The 22,473-nt window shown below is 31.7% G+C and overlaps 2 protein-coding genes across 2 annotated transcripts; one reads left to right on the top strand and one right to left on the bottom strand.

Annotated features, from left to right (window-relative positions):
• Positions 1-62: 62 nt before the first annotated feature.
• On the top strand, positions 63-4,903 carry LOC109802170 (putative ferric reduction oxidase 1). Its single transcript, XM_020363406.3, has 9 exons — positions 63-286; positions 482-714; positions 819-921; positions 1,241-1,438; positions 1,611-1,845; positions 2,650-2,977; positions 3,398-3,641; positions 3,739-4,421; positions 4,513-4,903. Exons 1-9 carry the CDS (start codon positions 282-284, stop codon positions 4,650-4,652), a joined length of 2,169 nt encoding a protein of 722 aa, XP_020218995.1. The 5' UTR covers positions 63-281; the 3' UTR covers positions 4,653-4,903.
• Positions 4,904-8,338: 3,435 nt separating this feature from the next.
• On the bottom strand, positions 8,339-21,937 carry LOC109801854 (uncharacterized). The gene is made up of 23 exons (XM_020362990.2): positions 21,552-21,937; positions 20,940-21,047; positions 20,658-20,806; positions 19,947-20,028; positions 19,373-19,788; positions 18,336-18,768; positions 18,031-18,254; positions 17,579-17,774; positions 17,290-17,429; positions 16,622-16,796; positions 16,431-16,484; positions 15,283-15,462; positions 13,175-13,287; positions 11,851-12,030; positions 11,549-11,606; positions 10,776-10,835; positions 10,649-10,690; positions 10,411-10,538; positions 10,185-10,320; positions 10,014-10,091; positions 9,381-9,497; positions 9,002-9,064; positions 8,339-8,899 (listed from the first exon to the last, which is right to left on the bottom strand). Exons 1-23 carry the CDS (start codon positions 21,696-21,698, stop codon positions 8,813-8,815), a joined length of 3,366 nt encoding a protein of 1,121 aa, XP_020218579.2. The 5' UTR covers positions 21,699-21,937; the 3' UTR covers positions 8,339-8,812.
• Positions 21,938-22,473: the final 536 nt, after the last annotated feature.

Raw genomic sequence — 22,473 nt, 5'->3', positions numbered from 1 at the left:
CAAATCCCAAATTTACCTTTGATTTGATTATTTCCTATTTTGAAGGCACTGACTCAGCAACGAATCCTTAATACTCAGTACTCACCATTCATTTTGGTTCCTAATGAAATGAACAAAATACCCCTTCACCTCATATAAAGCCATGTTATTGTGGCAAAACACTTTAATTTTCAGTGTTCACTTCCCAGTTTCCACACACTATTTGCCTCTCTTTTAAGTCTCATTGAGCCTTTCACTTTGTTCTTTCCTGTGTCCTTCACTTGGAATAGATCACCACACTGATGAGGTTTACCTTCAAACACGTCAACTCTTTGAATGTGACTCACATGATTTTGGTCACATACTCTTAATATGATATATTTTTTTCCACACTCCAAACAAAGCATTAGGACGTGAAGCTTGCTTTTTGTTTTCCACTACTTATGAAGTTCCACTCATTAGAGTCTTTTTCTCCAAACTCATTGTTCTCACTTTAGTGTAGACTACAAGGCAGAAGAAAGCAAAGGATTAAGAAACCAAACATGGATGTAGAAGTGGTGCAAAAGCCACCTTCTCAACAAAAACATGGCAGGGTTCAATCTGCAATAAGGTTGTTAGTGATGGTTGTGTTTCTGGGTTGGATTTTCATATGGATAATGGCTCCTACAAACACTTACAAACAACAATGGAAGCCTTGGCTTCAAGCAAAGACTAGTTCTACCTTTGGCACACAAGGTATCTTTTTGATTAAGCTTTATAAGCAAAATTCACTTCATGTTTACATTGTTGAATTAGTTTATTATGTTTGATACCAAAATCCAATGATCTTCTTCTTGTAGGAGCATCACTTCTGGTTTACACTTTTCCAATGTTGTTCATAGCTGTTTTGGGATGTGTTTACGTCCACATAGCCAAAAAAGCAAACGGTTTCAGCATGGAAAGGTCCGATATTTTTTTATTCTCAAACCCCCCATTTCGATTTTCTGATCATATATGTTCTTGCAAGGGATTGATTATGGGATAATGATCAACACCTACCCTGAATTCTCTACCCAATGTTGCACATTATTTTGATTTTTTAAGGCAATTAGACATTCAAATAAATTTATTAACTACTTGTGAAAAATATTAAAATGTCTAGAGATATCACGAGATTATTGAAATGTCTGATGATGATTAAACATGTGGAGATAAATTCTCTTTATTGTAAGATATGGAAAAACTGGTTCTGATAATTGTCTTTTGTGTCATCATGCTGCAGTAGTTATAGCAAGAAACATGAGATATCTATATGGAAGCGTTTGGTGCTTGTGAGAGGCCCTCTTGGCATAGTTTCAGTCACAGAAATGGCCTTCTTGATTATGTTCATTGTTCTACTAGTTTGGTCCTTTTCAGTTTACCTTCAGAATGGTTTTGCCCAAATCACCCAAAAATCAGCAGCAGAAAAAGGTGTAAAAGTGTAAGAATATTCTTATCAAACACCTAATTTTAACATTAACTTAATTAGTACATGGTTACAAAAACATGTTATTTTTGCATCAAAGTATTAAGACTTCTATTCAATTGGGCATTGTGATAATAAGGGTTGGTGTTGTTGATAGATATTTTTTTTTTTCTTTTGATTTTGGCAGTTGGGAGATGAAACTAGGCAGTGCAGGTGTGAGGTTGGGTCTGATTGGGAAGATATGTTTGGCATTCTTGTTTTTTCCAGTTGCTCGTGCTTCCTCGGTGCTGCCACTGCTTGGACTCACATCAGAGAGATGCATCAAATACCATATTTGGTTAGGACACTTGGCCATGACCCTTTTCACTGCTCATGGTCTTTGTCTCATCATCAAATGGGCACTTACTGGTCAACTTTCAAAGGTTCATCAACATCCTTATATGTTCTTACTAGTTATTTTTTAGGAGAGATGAAATTATTTTATGAACAAGAAAGAGTTAATCTTCCTCTTCCTCTTCAATTTTCTTGTAATATAACGGTATTAACGAGTAATTCTTCTTTGATCGTTAGATTAAAAGGAAACAAAGAATAAAGATGAAAATCAGAGTAACTTGTTCTCTCCTTGTTAGTTTTCTTAATATTTTATAAAGTTAATAAGTACTAAGTAAAAGAATAAATGTATTTAACTATTTTAAAATATAAAAAAATTTCTTTTTTTTTTTTCTTTGTTCTGCAAGTAGCAGAATTTGTTGGATCTTGGAAGGTGTGTCTTTCAGAAGGTTTAAAACTGTTCTCGTTCGTTTGTAAATTGCAACAGCATGTCATTGTATTATTATTATTATTATTATTATGTATCACGAGAAAATTTAATGTATTGAAACTTCTAAAGTGTAGTGCACGAATCAAAGAAACGAGACAATAAATTGACTAGGGAAATGTGAGCAAAATAGAGAATTAAGAAAAGTCAATACTCACGCTCACTTGATCATATATTTTTTCCCATAAATGCAACCACAATATTTTTTCCCATGTTATTATTTTTTGTGCTCTATTACGCCAAGATAGTTTGTAAATATACCACAATTTTGTTTTTTTTGGTAGTCTCATCTGAATTGACCGTTGATCATATGAGCAATGATGCAAATTTAGCATGGCTATAGTTAATAGTTATTCCTACATTATTTATTGTATTTTTTATGTTGTGGCATGATTTTGTGTGAAAGCAGATGCTGGAATGGAAAAAAAATGGGATATCAAACGTAGCTGGAGAGGTAGCTTTGGTTGTTGGTTTGTTGATGTGGATTGCAGCCATCCCTCGCATTAGGCGAAAAGCTTTTGAGCTCTTCTTCTACACTCACTATCTCTACATTCTCTTCATTGTCTTCTTCATCTTTCACGTTGGCATGTTCCATGCATGCACTGTGCTCCCTGGTTTCTACCTCTTCTTGGTTGATCGTTTCCTAAGGTTTTTACAATCAAGATTGCGAGTTCGTTTGGTTTCTGCTCGTGTTTTGCCATGTCAAACTGTAGAACTCAACTTCTCCAAGAACCATGGTACGATTAACACGACTATCTTAGTTCACTATTATGCTTGTGTTTTAGTTTTTAGTCCTTTAAAGTGTTTTTGTTAAACAAAATTCATCTTTCTACTGGTTTACTAAACTAATGTAGTCAATTTAATAACATGTGACAAACTATGAGATATGGCTCATCAGACATATGTCATATTAATCAAAATTAAATTAAAAAAAATACAGAATCACCAATTCGGTCTAAATACAGATATCTTAAAAAGAGAAAAGTAGAACTCATTAAACTTAAGAAATTGACTTAATGTTAAAACCAAAAAAATTGAGACAAGTGAGCAGAAGGTATTTCAGTCTTCAATATATATACCTCTTGAGAAATGCCTTTTTTTTCATGTTAAGATTTTCTTCAGAAAAAATGTGACATGTTTTTTTTGGTTTTTGGCAGGTTTGACTTACAGTCCCACGAGTATAATGTTCATAAATGTACCAAGTATATCCAAGTTACAGTGGCATCCATTTACCATTACTTCTAATAGTAATTTGGAGCCAAAAATGTTGAGTGTTGTAATCAAAGGTGCGGGAACTTGGTCCCAAAAGCTCTACCAGATGCTTTCAACCCCTTCTGCAATAGATCATCTCAATGTCTCTGTTGAAGGTCCGTATGGACCTGCATCAACCAATTATCTAAGGTCTGCATCTCAGAAGATTAATCAATTTGGACTCCTCACTTTTATTTAATACTTTAATTTCCTAGTAATTAATAACTCTTACTTTTTTATTCACTAGGTATGACACTATTGTGATGGTTAGTGGAGGGAGTGGAATCACCCCTTTTATCTCCATCATCCGGGAGTTAATGCATTTGACCTCAACATTCAAATATAAAATACCAAAAGTTATCCTAATTTGTGCATTCAAAAAATCTTCATATCTCTCAATGCTAGACTTAATCCTTCCAATATCTGGCACCCCCTATGATATTTCCAACATGCAATTACAAATTAAGGCCTACATCACAAGAGAGGAGGAGCATGAATTGAAAAGCCAAATTCACACTCAACAAATATGGTTCAAGCCTAAGGCAACAGATGCATCCATATCTGCTATTTTAGGTCCAAACAATTGGCTTTGGCTTTGTGCTATAATCTCATCCTCGTTCATAATTTTCCTTATCATAATTTTTATCATCACCCGATACATCATTTTCCCTAGAGACCATAATTCTCATAAAATGTTCTCACAACCTTTGAGTTCATTACTCAACATGTTAGCAATATGTGTGTCAATAGCAATGGCTGCTAGTGCAGCTGTTCTTTGGAACAATAAACACAATCACAAAGAAGCAAAGCAAATTCAGGAGTTAGAAGGATCATCAATTGATGAAAGAGATAAAGAACTAGAAAGCCTCCCATACCAATCCATTGTTCAAGCTACAAAGGTGCATTATGGTGTAAGACCTGATCTTAAAAGTAAGTTATTTACCTATTACTTTAACTATGGCCTAGAGATTTATCAATGAAATGAACTCAATTTTTTTTCCCCTTTTTTCTCATTTTGCAGGACTGCTATTTGAATTTAAAGGGTCAAGAGTGGGAGTTTATGTTTCTGGACCCAAGAAAATGAAGCAAGAAGTTGCTACCATTTGCTCATCTGATTTAGCTGAAAATTTGTATTTTGAGTCCTTTAGCTTTAATTGGTAATATTTTTTCTGATACTTTTTGTAGAAATTGTAAAATGTAGCTACTAGAAGGTACGTAGTGGTTTCAGCTAAGAAATGTTTAGCTAATTTCGTAGCTTTAATATAAATAAAAATTAGTTATATATATAAAAAAATCTGGTCCTAATCATCGCTTCCAAGATATCTCTTTGTTTCGTATGAAAAGGTAAACCGAGTTTCATTTAAAAATGTAATTTATGGATACCAAAAATATAAAAGGGGTGTTTATTTCAATTTTTTACTTAAATATAGACAAACTATTTACGCACAAATAGATTGTGAGGACCAACTATATGACTCCATAATAATATCTACAACTATTATTGAATTGACTCATTGATTTGTTTCAATTTTAAAATCCCTTTTAGAATCAAACTGCAAAACTTGTTTTCCTGAGGATTCAATGTAATTGTTATATTCAATAATCGAACTCGAGATATCAGATTAAAGTGAAACAACCTCACCGCTAGTTGATTCAGGTTATAGCTTACTATTTGCAAAATCATTTCAATGGAACATAAATTTCACTCCCCTAATCATCTTTGATAATTCTTTCACGAAATTGATGAATAGACAAGATAACATGGATCAATATGAGGTAATCCCCTAGGCAACATCTTGCTGTTAGGTCCAAACAAATAACATTCAATTTCATGATTGCACAATTCAGAAGGGACAGCATAACTTGACTATAGAAAACACAGCAAATGCTACCCACTCATCTAATCCGCAATTTTCAGGAGAGATCGGAAAAAACAATTATATTTATATATCTTTTAAAAATAAACTTTTTAGAATGAACTTTCAAAAATAAAAAGTGTAACTTTTGAATTATAAATTTTAAAAAATATATTAATATTAATGTAAAATAATCACTTTAGAGGTTCAAAACAAGAGGTTTATTAATCTTGCACCCACCTTGTTTTTTGGGACTTGTGTTTTGGGATAAGGATGACAAATCTTGTAGTGGGAAGAGAAACTACATTCTGGCTTAAATTTTACTATCATAAAGTAAGTTTTACAGCAAATATTCTGTTGGTGTCACATGTGATGATCTGATTGGCTTAATGTAGTACCATGTTTTGTCTCGTAACTTAAGCCATCCGATCCAGTTATAGTTAGCTTTCAAGCTTCAACGTTTCTTGCATCCTCAAAATAAAGAAATAAAGAATCATTTTATGGGTAGTCTGCAAGTTCAAAATAATTATTCAACAAGCAGGTCACAAGACTACATATTTTTTATTATTTTTATTATTAGTAGTAGTAGAAAAAAGAGAGACTTCATATCTTTTAAATTTTAAAAATTATAAATTAAAAAAATTGAATGCCTAATTGTGGATAGTTACTTATAAAATATAAACAGCTATTTCATTTATTTTTCTTAATAAATAAGAAGTATAATGATTCATTAAAATATAAATAAAAAATAATTATTTATCATATATTATTTTTATAATAGATATAGATTATTATTATTATTATTATTATTATTATTATTATTACTATTATTATTACTAATATTATTATTCATAAAACCGAATATGGTACTAACAAAATTTACAACAATTTATACATCATCATCAACCAATTGAATTAGGTTCCTTCATGATTGTATATTCTCATATTATAGATAATCAAAAATATTTTCCTTTTATTTTAAGATAAAAAATTTCAGCATATATCTAGATTGAAGAAGAAAAAAAGTTATAAATTTTATCAAAATATTAGTTATATTGTAAATGTAGTATGATTGTCTTCATGTTATTGATATATTATTCATATTTGTTTTTTCTATAGGAACATCAATTGATGTTTTAACTCTTAAAATCAATTTTCTAAAACTTGGTGAAGGTATTTTTCCTTTGTTTTTAAATACCACCTTTGCTCTTTTTTAGACATTTATTTTTTTGTAAAAAGGATAAGATGGTGTAATATTATTCTCTTATTTTTTCATTATTTTAATTTTTGAGTTATTCAATAGGAGCAATGTTGACTTTATACATATTTTTTTTCTAGTTGATTCCGACTTTCCTAATATGTTAGGCCATCTTGCACCATTAATTTACTTATTTATTTTAAGACTAATGTGATTATTAATTTGTATTTCCATAAAATTTTTAAACATTTTATTAATTTAAAAAATTATTATGATAGTGCTTTCTATTTCTAAATTTAAGGTCTAAAAATAACTATTTACTCTATTTTATGGGTCAATGGATGAACAAAAGCTTTGGAGTAGTCCGACAACCGGCAAGCTGTCAATATTGGTGCTAATCAAAATGCTAGAATGCTATACAAGCTTAAGAAACAATTATAAATCAAATGTGGAAAAGTTATCACCTGTCTTTAATCTTATAGAGGATTTCTATAGTTGATGTTTTGTTTGAGACATATGATGCTTATTATATTTGTAAGTTTGTTTTTAAACTTAAAATGCAATGATGGATGTATTTAACATTTTTATAGATAGATAGATACTTAATAATAATATGAAATTTCAATTAGGCAACATTTTTTTGTTTTACACAATTTTTCTGGTTAGAAACAATTTTTTTTACTCTAGGTTTTTAGGTTTTTACTTAGTAGGCATAATGTATTTGACTTTTTTTCGTGGACTTGACATCCCTTGCGCTAATGTTCATTTTCAATAGTAATGAAATCTTATTTGATTATTAAAAAAAATATGAAATTTAATGCACTGTTTGATATGTGCATATTATAAAATGGATAAAAATTCAAAATTATAATATAAATATATTTATATTATTCACCAATTCATTTCAAAATTCATTAAAAAAAGCATCTAATTTCGTATTAAAAATGGTAAAATCAAACACATTTCATCATTCAGTTTCTAGAAGCAGAAAATAAAAAACATTTTTAATTTTTAAAAATTTGGAAATAAAATCTATCTTCAGAAAATAAAAATAAAAATGTTTTCAGAAATCTATCAGCTCTTAAAGATTGCCTATACAAATACTCGATAACAAAAAACATTTTCTTAAATCAAATCACCCTTAAAATTGAGCCAAGAGATCCCAACAACTTGCTTATATGGTAAAAGGCTAAAATGCCAACTCAAGATATTATGTTTGAGATTTAATAAATTATAAATAAACTATATTTTTATTAAAAGTATTACAAAGTTTTAATAAATCTTAAATCTGATTACACTTAAAGAAAAAGAAAATATGAAATCCTTTATTTTGGAGAGAATGATTTTATGGACCATCGTAGGTAATCCATACAAAAATAATGCAGAGTTATTGAAGGTTAAGACTGATCAATTCCTCTTTAACAAAACAGCAGAGGTTTTCCAAGACAAATAAAATGAGTTTCATTATTTTTATTCTTTAATTGTTGACAGAAAATCAAGAGTGTAGGAATTTAATGATGGATTTTTGTTTTTGCACCCATTAACCGCAGGAAGCAATTTAGCAATTTGAAAAATTAAGAAATGGAAGGGGATAATCATGGTCACTTTTTTTACTTTCTTTTTTCTTCTTTGGCACTGCATACGCCAAGAACTTGCTTGTTGATTACACTCCACAATAGAACCATGCTAAAAGCAAGAGTCTCTAGATCAATAAGCCATGTTTATATGAAAATTAACTCTAGTACCATAAAACAGAAAATGGCACTATATAGAGAAATAGCAAACAAGAAACAGGAACAAACAAGTCTATGATAAGCTCAATTAAGGGAGAAAAAACAAGGGCATAAATTCCACTTTGAACGTCAGGCTGATCAACAGCATATAACTAATTATATACAGATGGATCTGTTTATGCTTTTACAAAAACACATGTTACAAAATGTGGATTAAAAGTGAAAAGAATAATGAAATCCTCAAACATGCACAAGCCTCCCTCCAGATATTTCTAACCTCTATCTACACGTTCTATTCTGGATTCATTGGATTGCACCATAAAATGTTTCGTTACTAAACCAAGGAATAAACGTAGTTTTATGGTCCTCAATCAAATACGTTTATTCCGGTTCCCACAATCAAATCCAAGGGAAAGTACTTACGTGTGACATGATCATTGAGACTGATATGTGGGCGAGGTGAAAAACCACCCAATCAGATTTCTTCAGCAAGAAACAAGTGTGTACCGCAGTCCAGATGTGAATTCTTTACACTCATTTTTCTACCACATTTGCAACTGATGAAAGTTTCTCTTCCAGGTCTACCAGCAAATCTTGATATTCAGTAAATGCTGGGTGTGACTGTAGTGCACAGAAAAGGGTCATGGACATCATATTTTGTTCATTCAATTATACGCGATGCCAAGATAATATAACATATTAGGAAAACAAAAATAGATGTACCTCCAGGGTTGTGCTGTACGCTTTCCAAAGCCGGACATCATGACGGAATAAGTCAAAAAGAACCTGAAAATCTCAAAAGAATACACTGGTCAACAAAGTGAACAACCCTTTCTAAAATGGAAAAAGATCCAAAAGTGACAAAACCATATAAAAATATCTCCCTTAGACACATTTGACCCTCTCTTCAAAGCATGTCGTGACATGTTTCCACCAAGACATTCCAAAAATAAGCACAGCATGTCAGCATAATTTTTTCACTACAAAAATATCTCTCTACCATTTTTTTCTCTAATTTGAGTAATTTCAACATTAGTTTTGATGAAATCATGTCAGCATAATTTCAGATCTGCTATCCTGTACGCAAAGAAGCCAAATATACCTCAGAACGTCTTAAGAGAGTAGCCAGGACAACTATCCATTCCTTAAACTTGACAGAGCACATATGAGCCAGGAGAAAGTCAGCATCCAAACGGCTCTGTAATGTTCCCATTTGAAGCTGGTAAAAAAAAATAGTGTTCAATAATGGAGCCAAGAAAACAAAGCTAATGAAAATATCAGCATAAATCTAGAGAAGCTCCTGCCAAATGTTCAAAGACTGCATTATAACAGATTTTGAAATTGGCTTCAGCTGGGAATCATCAGTTTTACCCCTTGTAAGATCTTAATCATGATTCATGGTTATTTTGACATCATAACTTTTTTCTGTAGAAAAATAAATTTTACCAAAGACAGAAAAGGAGGAAAGTAAAATGGCAGGAGGATAAAGAATAAACCTATATCTAAACAAACTGGGTACCAATATACTCTAGGCCACAGAAAAAGTTTGTAGTATCACCAGAGTATACAACCATGGCCTGAGGAAATAAAATAAGGAAAGCTACAGTAAAGTATCAAAGATTTTATGCATCATCTAACAACTTAGAAAGAGGGCTCGAAAAGACAAAAGGTGGTATTAGGCCACTGCCACTCAAATGTTAAAATCAATGAAATGAAAAATGTTAAAATTTTAAACCTTTTGGCTTATTAATTCAAGCCCAGATGCAAAATTCTCCAACCGAGCACTCCCATATCTTTCACGTTGCAGATACTCCTACAATTGGTGTTATTGAACAATTTAAACACTTCAAACTAAAAGGAAAATTATCTTACAGGGATTAGAATAAGTCAATCAACAAGATCTTACCACTAAATCAAACTGAGTGCCTTTTACAAATGCAACAAGCTTGGAGAGCTCTTTACCAGACATTAGATAACTAGCATGGTTTTCTAAAATATTCTTAACAGAGGTAACATGAGCACTTTGTTCTTTGAATGAGGGGCTGCTCAAACGATAATTACTAGTTAGTATGGTTGACAATTTTGATGCTAGAGAAACCAAAAAAATACAATTTACTAAAGTTTGCATGTACCTTTTATCTAATGATTGCTTCCGCTCACTAGAACGAAAAAGAAAATAGCCTAAAAATCTTGGAGACAATTTATCTGAATCGGTTGATGCTTGGTCATACTCCCTACCAGATCTTAACAAGAATCGCACCTGAGACCCAAAACAAAATAGTTGACACAAAAGAAAATGTCATGATCTCTTGCACAAAATATATTACTCGACCAGCTAAAATGAATAATCCTAGAGTTTCAAAACAATACCAGCTCCCCAGCAAGCTCATACAATGATTCATCTAGTGTTGCCTGTGTAAGTTTGATAAGCACATTAGATGTAACTAAAGTTAATTACAAACCAGAAAAAAAAATAAAAAAGGACCTATGCCCAAACCTGTAATAACCGTAAAGCACAGTACTGACTGACAGCAGGACCTTCAAGTTTGGCAATCACCTGTTATATTCCAGATGAAATTGATTAAATTTTGTTAAGCAAAGCCTAAAGCATATATAATACAACAATCAAACCAAAAAGAGAAACTATCCTCTTTTAAAGAGTAACAGAGTGCAACATGTGTGGGTTAAACACAAGAAAAATTGTCTAACCAATGAGAAATTGAGAAAATTCAAAACCAAGTAAAAGTTAGAATTTTGTCAACAAGTATGCAATGCACTCAAATATAAACCAATTCTTTCAGAAAGAAGAAACCTTTGCATAAATATAAAACCTACTAATTATGATTTAGAAATGAATCAAAACAATTTTTTTTCACAGGGAAGCGCAGATAAAAGAAATAAAAAAGAAATGAGTAAAATGTTTTTTATCCCTCGAAATATTTCGAATGTAGATTTTAATGAGTAAACGTTGATTTGTCCCTCAAAGAATTTAGTATATTTTTAGTCCCTACACTTTAAAAGGAACTTTAAAAGGAACACGTGTTTTTAGTCTCGAATGAAGAATTAAAATCACATCACTTTTGGTAAACATAGGAAATATAAATGTTTTAAACTTTTATAGGGACTAAAATCAAATTTCATAATATTTTGAGGGATTAAATACATAATTTACCCAAAAGAAATTATAAGAAAGCAAGAAATGGCAGAATGATAGCATACTAACATTCCTATAGATAAAGGGGCCAATCGAGAAAGGTAAGCGAGTCTTACAAGTATATAGCAAGCTGCAGTGCGGTACCATCTACGTTGAAAGCATTCCTCGAACAATCTATATAGAGACATGAAATATGCAGTGAAAAGCATTATAATTTTGCACTAACTAGCCAAAAGGTAACCAAATTCAGATAACATTGCAGAACATGAACAGTATAGCAATCGTTCTCACAGTAAAAGGTAAAACTGTTTATTATATAATAGGTGCATGTAGCAAAAATATTAAATTTTGAAAGAGTTGAGAGCATTTCACATATTAATCAAAGTTGAAATTAAAATGAAATACTCGAAGGACATACTCTGTTGATCTTCCAGCAGCAGCAAACAAATCTGCCCAATGACGACCATCAGTTTTTCTTGCAACACTTACAACAACATCAAGGTACTCTGGAAAGTTCCTGATCAGGTCACACGTCTTCTCTAAAAGAGAGCTTTTAGCAGGTATAACAACTGAGATTTGGTTCTTGTTCACATTTGGCCTGGAATAAATTGGTGTGAAAATTAAACAGCCAACACAAAAACCAATTGGCAACTAAGTTTTACCCCAAGAAATCACTGTATCCACAATATCATGTTTCATACTACAGGAATGACATTGACAGGATCACGAGATTAGGTCCTATTGATCTTATAAATGTGGGCTTCAGCAGCTAACTTCCAAAGTGTTTGGGTTTATACCTTCTAGACAAGATTTTTGGTGTTAATAAAACCAAATTAAACTATTTTTTACCAAGGAAATTAAAAGTGAATGGCACCCTTACAGCACCAAAAGCAGCATGAAGCACACAGGGTTGGCTCCGAAGAAAATTATTATATTAAATTATTAATTACTAAATTATGAGACTGTATACTTTTTATGAGATGTGATCAATTGACACCAAGTGTGTGTCTGAAAAAACTGTGAAAATTGAATTATTTTGATAATCAATTATATGTGTAATCCATTATCTTGTTTGGGTAAGTTTTCTAAAATGCGATTTTAAGATGTTTAATTTTGTTAGAATATCACAAAAAATGATCATTTTTTCTATAGTAAATCAGCTTAAAAAATGAAAAAAAAAATGTTGAGAAATAATCATAAACTTCATAAAAACAGCTTTTTTTTCCAAAAAAAAAAATGTTTGCAAATTTAAGTTGTTGTCCCAAATATACAGCTTATTTTACAAACAGTTTTTCCTAAATAAAAAACAGCTAAAATATGGGACTATACGTTTTCCCAAACATGTTGTAAATGTCAAACCTTGTAAAATTGCACCTTTATGAAATTTCTACAAAAATGTAAATTTTATCAATATAACCGTTACATTTAAAGTTTTCAAAGTAAATCAAGTCTTACAAAATTTCATACAATGTAAAAACTAATTGATGTTTGATACTTTAAATACAATATGCAATCTAAAATATAAGTAAATATCTATTATTGGATTATTACACATATATAAGTGACTAAATTATCTAAAATTTATATGATCAAGAGGATAATATCCCATAATTCAACAAGTGCATTGACGAAACTTAAGTTTTGTAAAGTGTTATTAAAAGTGTAATTATAGATAGTATGATACTTGGTGTCAATTGATCCTATCCTATTTTTCAAGTACTAACATTTCCAAATTGAAATACCTGGATATATCTGCTTCAAATACTGTAAAAAGAAGCCACTCTAGACAATGTGAAAAATGAGGCTTCTCAGCTGATAGCTCTGCCAGCCTTAAAGCTTCCTCTATTTTGTCCCTCTAGCAGACACATATAAATGCAAAAGAATCAGAAAGATATCCCTTTTCTCTAAAGAACGAGAGTTCATTAAGAGAGAAATGATAAGTTAAAAAAAAGTTTGAACATCCCTCTAAAACAAAGGCATAAAAAAGAAACACAACAAAAGGAACCCCAACTTTAACCAGACAATTGCAAGCTCCCAAAACCCTTTGACTATATGACTATTCTTCTATCTTGTTTAACCTATACTCTCTAATCTCTATATATACATTAAAATAGCTATCTTAAATGAGAGCATTTTTAAGAGCTACTTTTCAACAAGTACTTTTACTTTTTAGAAGTTTCTCTTCAACAAGTTTTTTTTTGAGATTTTGCTTAACTTGTTATATCTTTCAGTTTATCCTTTTCATCTTTATTTCTAAATTGAATTTCAGTACTCTTAATAAAAATTATCAACAAAAAAATTTTATATAACAATATAAATTATTTATCATAAATCTAAAATATAACAGATGTTAAAAAATATTTATTTATTACGAACTTTAATTATAATAGAATTTATATATTTAAAAGTATTTATTTATTATAAATTTTAGTTAAATAAAACAAACATTTATCCTGTCTGTACATTAGGCTAAAATACTAGTTCTTTCTCATACAAAAAAGTGAGAAATAAGAGAAGCGCTCATATTCAGAGAATAAGCAATCAATATCAGAAACATAAAAGAGATGTATATGATCCATCAGCCATGAAAACCAGGAAAAAAAATGTTATCACAATTCACACATTCCCTGTGAAAGTTTTGAATTATTATATCAAAATCTTGACATTTTTGAAGCAATGGATCATTAATTATGGCAAATAAGAACAAAAACTTTGACAAATTCAATAAAATCTAGGATTAATTCCTATTTCAATATTGCACCTGAAAACAAAATATTACAACAATTATCAAGTTCCTCAAAGATCAACATTAATAATGAAATATTGCAATTTTCTTTTTTCTTTCTTAGATACTTGTTATGTCAATGCACATGAATTTACAAAATTTCCATGCAAGTTTATTACTCTGAAGTTCAAAAGTTACCCAGTAAAAATACGCCTGTGACTCCATTTCTTATAATATTATACATCTGTGGCTCCGAGGCATGTACTTCAAATCATAAAATTGGACTACTTAACAACTTTAATCCCTCTGAAAGATTCAAATTGCCAATGAAATCGCAAGACTATATGAAATCTGAATGAAGTTGGGATTCAAGTCAAAAAATTGTGAGAATCATGATATTATTATTATCTGATTGCACAATCTATCCATTCGATAGGTTTTGACCCAGTTTAACTTTAACATTTTGTCAAGTTTTAAAATAAGTGACCCACGATTTGGTTCAACACTGTTTGAATCTTCTTCTTTGTATTGTGGCACTGCAAAACCCTAAAATCAAAGCTGCATCTTCACAAAGTATCATCAACATTGAAACCTGATCCCTAACCACCATTCTTCTTCCTCCTTCTTAGCCAGCTGCCACCCATCATTGCTGTTTGAAGTTTGATTCTCTCCACCAGACATTATTTCTTCTCCCTTCTCTGTTCTGTTCTTTTGGTGTTTAATTTTTTATGCATTGTAAGTTGCAACTTGTCAAAAACTATGTGTTGCGTACTTGTATTTTTGAGTTGTTTGTTTTTTACTATTCTATAGGTTATGGCATATGAATGCGATGCTTGACATTTATGGAATATAGATTGTATGTACTAATATGCATATATATGGATTTTGTCATCTTACAATTCAATTAAAGGTTTACGATTATTACCCCCCCCCCCCCTTTTCTATTTAAGGTAAAATCCCAATTTTGACTTGAGCAATTATGAATGCCAAGCTATAAAATCTCCTTATAAGAATTGAATGAAAAAGGTAACCAAGACTCCAAGAGACTGAAAAGTCCCAAAAATAAAATATAAATCAAAAGCTCAAGCAATTCTAACAATCTTCAATTTAACTTGATGTAATTACCTGAAGAAGATGGCGGAGCAGGCAATGCAGTATTGTTTGTGCTTGAGGAGATGGTTCAAAACATGGAAATTCAGCACTTGCTGAAAACGACATTCTCTGGGAAACACCAACAACTACACCAGCATTTGGAAGAAGTCCCAAAGGGTATACTTCACGATCAAACTCCAACTCTGGGTCCAACTAAAAATCAAGGCCAATACCAGTAAATTAACTGATTCAAAAATGAAGGAATGACAGAAATTATTTGCTTCAAATAGCCTGAAGTATTGTTTTTCTTTACAATATCTATATATCTACCAGATGAATTGTAAGATGATGAAAGAATGACTCAATAAAGAAAACAGAGAAAAGAATATAACAAGTCAAATGTTTTGCCTAGTGATTCATTTAGGGAGAAGACAGAGAATCAAATACAATATGTAGCCAATCAACAGCGCACAGACACACTAACTACACATACCTACAGCTGCATGCGATTCTTTGTAATTATAACATCAACAAAATATGTCTGAAGGAATGAATTACAATATCCAATGTTAAGAAAGAAATTTTTGCATAAATGAATTATGAATTCAAGCTTAAATATGTTTGTAATCCTTGTAAAATGAGCAAGTTTTGATTTAAGTCCCTGTAAAAAAGAATTTATTTTTCATCTTTCTAAAATTTGTAAACATTGTTTTTGGTCCTTATAAAATATTTTTAGTCCTTATTACATGAGTAAATTTTGGCTTTGATCCCTGAAAAAACATTTTTTCTTTGATTATCATCCTCTAAAATCTAAAATCACTATTTGTGGTCCCTAACGACAATTTTCACATATATAAATAACATTTATTTTTAGAACTTATGAAATTTTTTAGAGGTATCATACACTAATATGGTATCACTAACCCTTATGGGTAACACCTAAGATAGTCACTTAATCTTTTAATGAACAAACTAGTTAACAATGATTACATATAATGATGACTAAAAATAATAATTCTAAATTTTAGAGGATGAAAAATAGAAAAAAATTTATAGGGACTAAAATCAAAACTAATTCATTTTGCAGGAACTAAAAACATATATAAGCCATGAATTCATGCATTATTTCAATGCAGCCTACTAGGTTATAAACATCCTTTGTAGCTAATTTATATCCAGACCTGTAAGAAATCTTCCTGCTTAAAAGAATTGGCACCTGGAGATGGATACCAAACCTGCAACAATGAACTTCCATGTAAAAAACCATCAGACAAGTAAAACAGAAATACACTAGAGGGTGAATCAAGAGCCATAAACCTAGTAAAATTTAGGTATGTACAAACAATGAATAAGAAAGATCTTAACAGTTTACCTGCATGCCTCGATGACCATAATCTAACCATGAAACTTCCTCAATCAAATTTGTTTTATCCTCTGACTGGCCACAGGTGACCCAAAATAGTTCAACTGAATCAGTAAGATTTCTCTCCCGTCCATCATCCAGATCAAGAAGTGAAAGCTCCCCATTTGCCCTCAATATCAAACATCTAGAACAAATCACTTTCATGAGAAATGTCATGTGAAAGTATAATAATAACCACCCCCCCCCCCCAAAAAAAAAAAAAAAAAACAATGCTTTCATCCTAGTATTCTAGTTACATTACATTTGTCTTGGCACAAACACTATAAGGAAAACAAATTTCTTCAAGATGAATTACTAATAGGAGAGGAAAAAAAACTATTGGCTTTGAGAACAGCAACAAAAACAACCAAGTTAAGGAGAGATATCAATCCTAATTTCCACTCAGCAAGCTAGGAACTTGAATCTTATTGTAGTTTAGACAATCATACATATATACATACATATGTGCGTACATGTGTGTGTATGAATATATCTAAATTGGTATGACAATCCATTACATGGGATACTTAGTTGTAATGCATTATGATTCACTGATAATGGTATTTTGAAACATTCCAATTAGAGAAATGGCAACACAAATTAGAGAAAGTGAGTAAAGATGTTCACAAGGAGATTACCTTGCTGGTTCTCTTGTTAATGAATCTGATGAAACGTAATTGTTTGAAATAGATTCTCTTGGTAGTTGGTCAGGTATGAATCGCATTGCTGCAGGATGACTCTTGGCAGTCATAATTGAAAGTTCTCGTACTGCAGAAAGCTGTTTGTCATGTTATCACTTAAAAATGTATAACAATGCAGTCTTTATTGAAGAAATTTCAAAAAAAGAAAAAGAAAAAGGAACATAACAAGCAAGGTACTATTTAAGACAAAAAGAGTTAGAAAAACTTTTTGAAAGTATGCTTTTACCTGTAAATCTGGATTTCCTGAAGGAGTTAATTCACCGAATAATTTCACATGGAATATGTGGACATCAAACGGTCTATATGTAAGCAGCATATAATCTTGGTATACATCCATCACCATTGGTTTAGCAAGCAATGGTTTTCGACAGAGTAATGAACTTTGATCAAGGTGATATCTAGGGTAAAAGAGCAATTCATACCTGATATAAAATAAGGACACCTAAGAGACCATGTATGTAGAACAAAATGGTATTGTATAATGCTACAGAAAGTCAGAAAATATAACTTTTTATGAGACATAAATTTCTTTTTTTGTATGTCTATTAGAGTTAGGCTTTTCCATGCATGTACATTGTTAAACACCACTTGGTTATGAACGAAAATTTTGACAAACACTAAGATTTATAAGTATCAACAGCATGTAACATGTAAGTGAAGAAAAAAAAAGCATCTCACGTGTTGGATGAATCAACATAGTTGCAGACAACAACAATCTTCCCCAGCCATAACAAACCTTTACACTGAATCTTTTGCTCCTGTGTAACATCTCCAAATACTCTCCATCTCTTCATTCGTATATCATATAATATCAAACCATGAAGACCAGCAACAGCTAAGTACATCCCATCCTGGCTAGCTGCCACATGTTGAACAGGCCAGTTTTGGGAAATATAAGAAACCTGCAAAAACTTTTATACTTTAGAAGGGATATCCATTTAGTGAAAATTACATGCTCATAGATTGACAATCAAACACGTAACTGGAAGCTTAAGATGTAGCATTTTTAGTTCATCAGTCTCTTCTGACTGCACAATGAGTAAACGGTCTTCCCCATAAATCACTTGCCGGATGTATGTAGTGCCTGAAACACCTCTGCTAAGACAGCATTTCCCAAATGAGAACGATAGAATTCTCTCTGAAGACCCAGCCTCAATAGCATAAAGTCTATATCCATATTCATCCCACTGCATCAGTGAGGTACCACCCATCAATGGTTCATACTTACAATCATGGTTAGGCTTAGCAATTGGAGAAGACATGGAACTTAAACCTATTTGTCGGACTGTTGACATCAGGCGACACCCAGAAACAGACCAAACCGTAAGACCCCTTAGTTTCCACCCAACTGCAAAAGCGGAATTATCAGGTGTCCAAGCAATGCAACTAACAGGGCCAGTGTCATCAACTGAATATCTGCAAAATAACCACAGTATATTTCAAGATATTAAACCAAAGTCCACCTAAATAAAGGAAAAGGCTCCTCTAGAGTGAATTTGTCTCTAAAGTGCACAAGAATGTATCCAACCTTGATTTTATTAAAGTACATCATGATCACAACACACTTAAATTCAATGGTGTATGCATCCTTATTTGTGCTATTAATAGATAAGGTCATTTTAAAGGAGCCTTATCAGTAAATGACATTCGACACTCATCCCAATATACCAATTAGATAGAGAAAATTATCACTATAGTCATATTTCTTCTGACACCCTGGAATTGCATGCATTAACTAGACAGCAGAGAAATGTAATTTTATTAGTATTAGTATGACTGGTTGTGGAATAACTTAGAATGTGCTGATCTTCCCAATTAGTTTAACTATGATGATACACTTTCAAAACATAACTAATAAAAATGAGATAGCATTAGCATCAAGGAACAAAGGACACAAAACATTAAATTAAGAAATTATACACAATCTTTTGGTGAACTTGCATATCAAGCTTGGAGAAGTAAATCATTAAGGTTTTCAATCTGATACCAATTCCTTACATGCATAATAAATAAAACTTACCCCCAATCATACAAAGAGACTGCACGTATAAGTGATGCTGATTCAGCCAAATCATACAACTCCACTGTCCCTCTTTTGGTACCAACAGCAAGAATGTGCTGCTCTTGAGCTACTGAAGCACATACAGCATCATCACAAGCCAAGCTCTTTTCTGCTTTGATACAGTCAACTTGCCTTAAGCCTTTTTTACTCACAGAACATGAGACAAGTTGCCCATCAGAATACAAGACAAATAGCAACCTCAATGGAAGGCAAAGCTCCAGTTGGTTGATTTCAGACTTTCTAGGAATAATGTGATTGGACATAAGAACCTTTGGGTGACTTTTAGGAGAAAGACCATTCTCTAGAGTAAGTGGCATTTGAGAATTGTCAAAGCTAGCAGTAGGATGTGGATCAAATTGAGAAGCCCCATAGAACTGTTCAGGAGATCATAAAACGATAGTAATATTGTCAAACATCGAAACAAAAAAGGTTGTTGTATACATGATTCAATATTGTCTGTATAACAATGACCATAGAAAGTTAGATTAGGATAGAATGTCCAAAATTATTTAGTCCAGTATGGTTAAATTACCTCCCCTTTCCAAGACATACTGTATAAAGTTCCATCAGAAAGTCCAAATAGCATATGTTTGTTATCACTAACAATATTGCTCCTGGCAAAACAGTTATATAAAGAGAAGTATCAAGATCACACTGCAAATAGCTTCAAATTTAGACTATGATATACAGAGTGAAGCGCAAAAATTTGACACTTTCAAGGGAACACTGAGGAATTACACTGTGATGAATTCCAACAATATACAAGGTGACTTTAGAATTTAGACAAGGCCAGTAGGTTAAAAGAACATGTAGACAGTCAATTGCCATAATAATTAATATAACCCATAGTATGACAGATGCCAATAGTTACTTAATTTAGTTACACACCAACAGTTACTTTGCAAGGCATTGGCAGTTATCAATAGTTACTTTTGCTTTACAAATACCTAACTCTTTACTTCTCTGTTCTCTCTGCATTTCTTACGTATCAAGGAAACATTAACATGGAAGTAAGTAGCATGGTACACTCAACTAAAATGATAACAAAGAAATAAACATCGTTTCCTGGTTTTATTAAAATGGAAAGTATATATTTTAAGCCACAATTACTAAGAGAAGATCCTACTCAACTATAAGGATTCCGATTCATATTCCATAATCTATACTAGCAGTAGTTTTTTTCAATCAAATTAATTCACATAGATGAAGAAAGTTATAAAATCAAAACAAGCACGAAACCTACACCGTCAAATCCTTTACTACCAAAGGAACTTGCTCTGTGAGCAGAAGAGAAATAGCAGCTAGACACACAGCAGAGGGTTGTTTCCCACCGGTGTGTATTCTTTTATCCGAGAGTTGGACCTTGAAAATGTGAAGAAAGAACGAAGTTGTCTGCAAACAGAAAATATAGAAGCATAAGGAACGTAAATATGAATTCAAGAGCATACGTATACTTAAAACATAATGCAAAGTTGGTCACTCATAGCATAAATCTAAACATAAATCAACACACTAACAAACTTACAAGAATAGCGATTAATTTGGCATCAGGGCTCCACACGGCCTTCAAGTTTTCTCCTTCCCTCTGCAATGAATCCGAACTTCTCTTGTACTTCCCCAATCTCACTCTATGCTGAACCAACAAAAATTTTATATAAAAAAAATTTAAGCCCAAACTCCATCTTTCACTCCTCCAAAACTTCCTATACCCACATTACAACAATTCATTCCCATAGCCCTATCAAACCCACTCCATCCATTCCCTTCTCCCTAAGATTTAAAAAATACATAAATAAATGATCCATAACACTCAACTTCAAACACAAACTTCAAATGCCCACATTTCAGAAACTCATCTCCATCAAAACCCAGTTCACATTTTTTCCCAAAAAACTAAATATCATACACAAATTCCAAGCTCCAATAAACAATTAAATACACTCACAAATTCCCAATAAACCCACCTCAATGAAAACCCAGCTCATACCTAAAAACAACACACACACACACGCACGTTAATTCAAACACCCACATTGCAAAAACTCACCTCCGCGAAAACCCATGTCAATTCCCTCCCAAAAACAAAAAATTTACACAGAACCCAATCACACAACAGGTCATGCACGGATCCATGTACCTGGGAAGTGCTCCAGAGTTCAAAATGAGTGGGGGAGACAACGAGCAAGATGCGATTGATGAGTTTGAGGTACACAATGTTCTGTGCAGAGGGACACGGTCCTTGCTCCAGAGGGATGACCTGAGGCCACCCATATGCCATATACATCTTCTTCTTCTTCTTCTTATGATTATTCTCTTTTCAGATTTGCTTCGATTTGTTGCAATCTACGACGGATCTAGAATCTGCAGAGCGATGCCAGGGTCTGCAAAACCGAGATCACGAGCATTTCCTGATGACGCAAATGTTTCAGCTTTGATCCACGATTTCGATTTGGATTTGGGATTGGGAACAACCAAGTTCAACTACAGGGCCACCCCCAACAACACACACTGAAAAATAAAAAATCAAAATATCGTTTGTATCACAAAACTAAAATAAATAAATAATAATAATAACAACAACAAATTATTTAAAATGCATAATAATAATTAACAGTCCCATGTCATACATAATTTTATACGTGTTTAATCGTATACATCATCGTCTTCTTTGTATAAAAAAATTCATATTAGGAACTTGTTCTAGGAGGGATTATAATTTTTCATTTATTTTTTTTTAGAAAAAGACTTTCAAAAAATTTATGTGTTTCGGATTACGGTTCAAATATGTAAATAATTTTTCTTTTTGAAAAATAAGTTGTTTTTTATAAAATTTGAAATTATTTTTTAATATTTTTTAAGCTGATTTATTAAGTAAAAATGGAATTTTTTATCCAAACGAAATAAAATATTATAAAGACAATTTTTAGTTGTAAATAAAATTTTATTTTGATTATAAATTATTATTAAAATAATTTTATTTTCACAATTTTTACAAACACATCATTTCAATAGATCTGATATAGTTTTTAAAATAATTTACAAAAATTATTATATTTAAT

This window comes from Cajanus cajan, chromosome 4, assembly GCF_000230855.2.
Source record: "Cajanus cajan strain Asha chromosome 4, NIPB_CcT2T_4, whole genome shotgun sequence".
Lineage (NCBI taxonomy): Eukaryota > Viridiplantae > Streptophyta > Magnoliopsida > Fabales > Fabaceae > Cajanus > Cajanus cajan.
The sequence above is the reverse complement of the archived record's forward strand: the minus strand, read 5'-3'. Positions and strand labels throughout refer to the sequence as shown.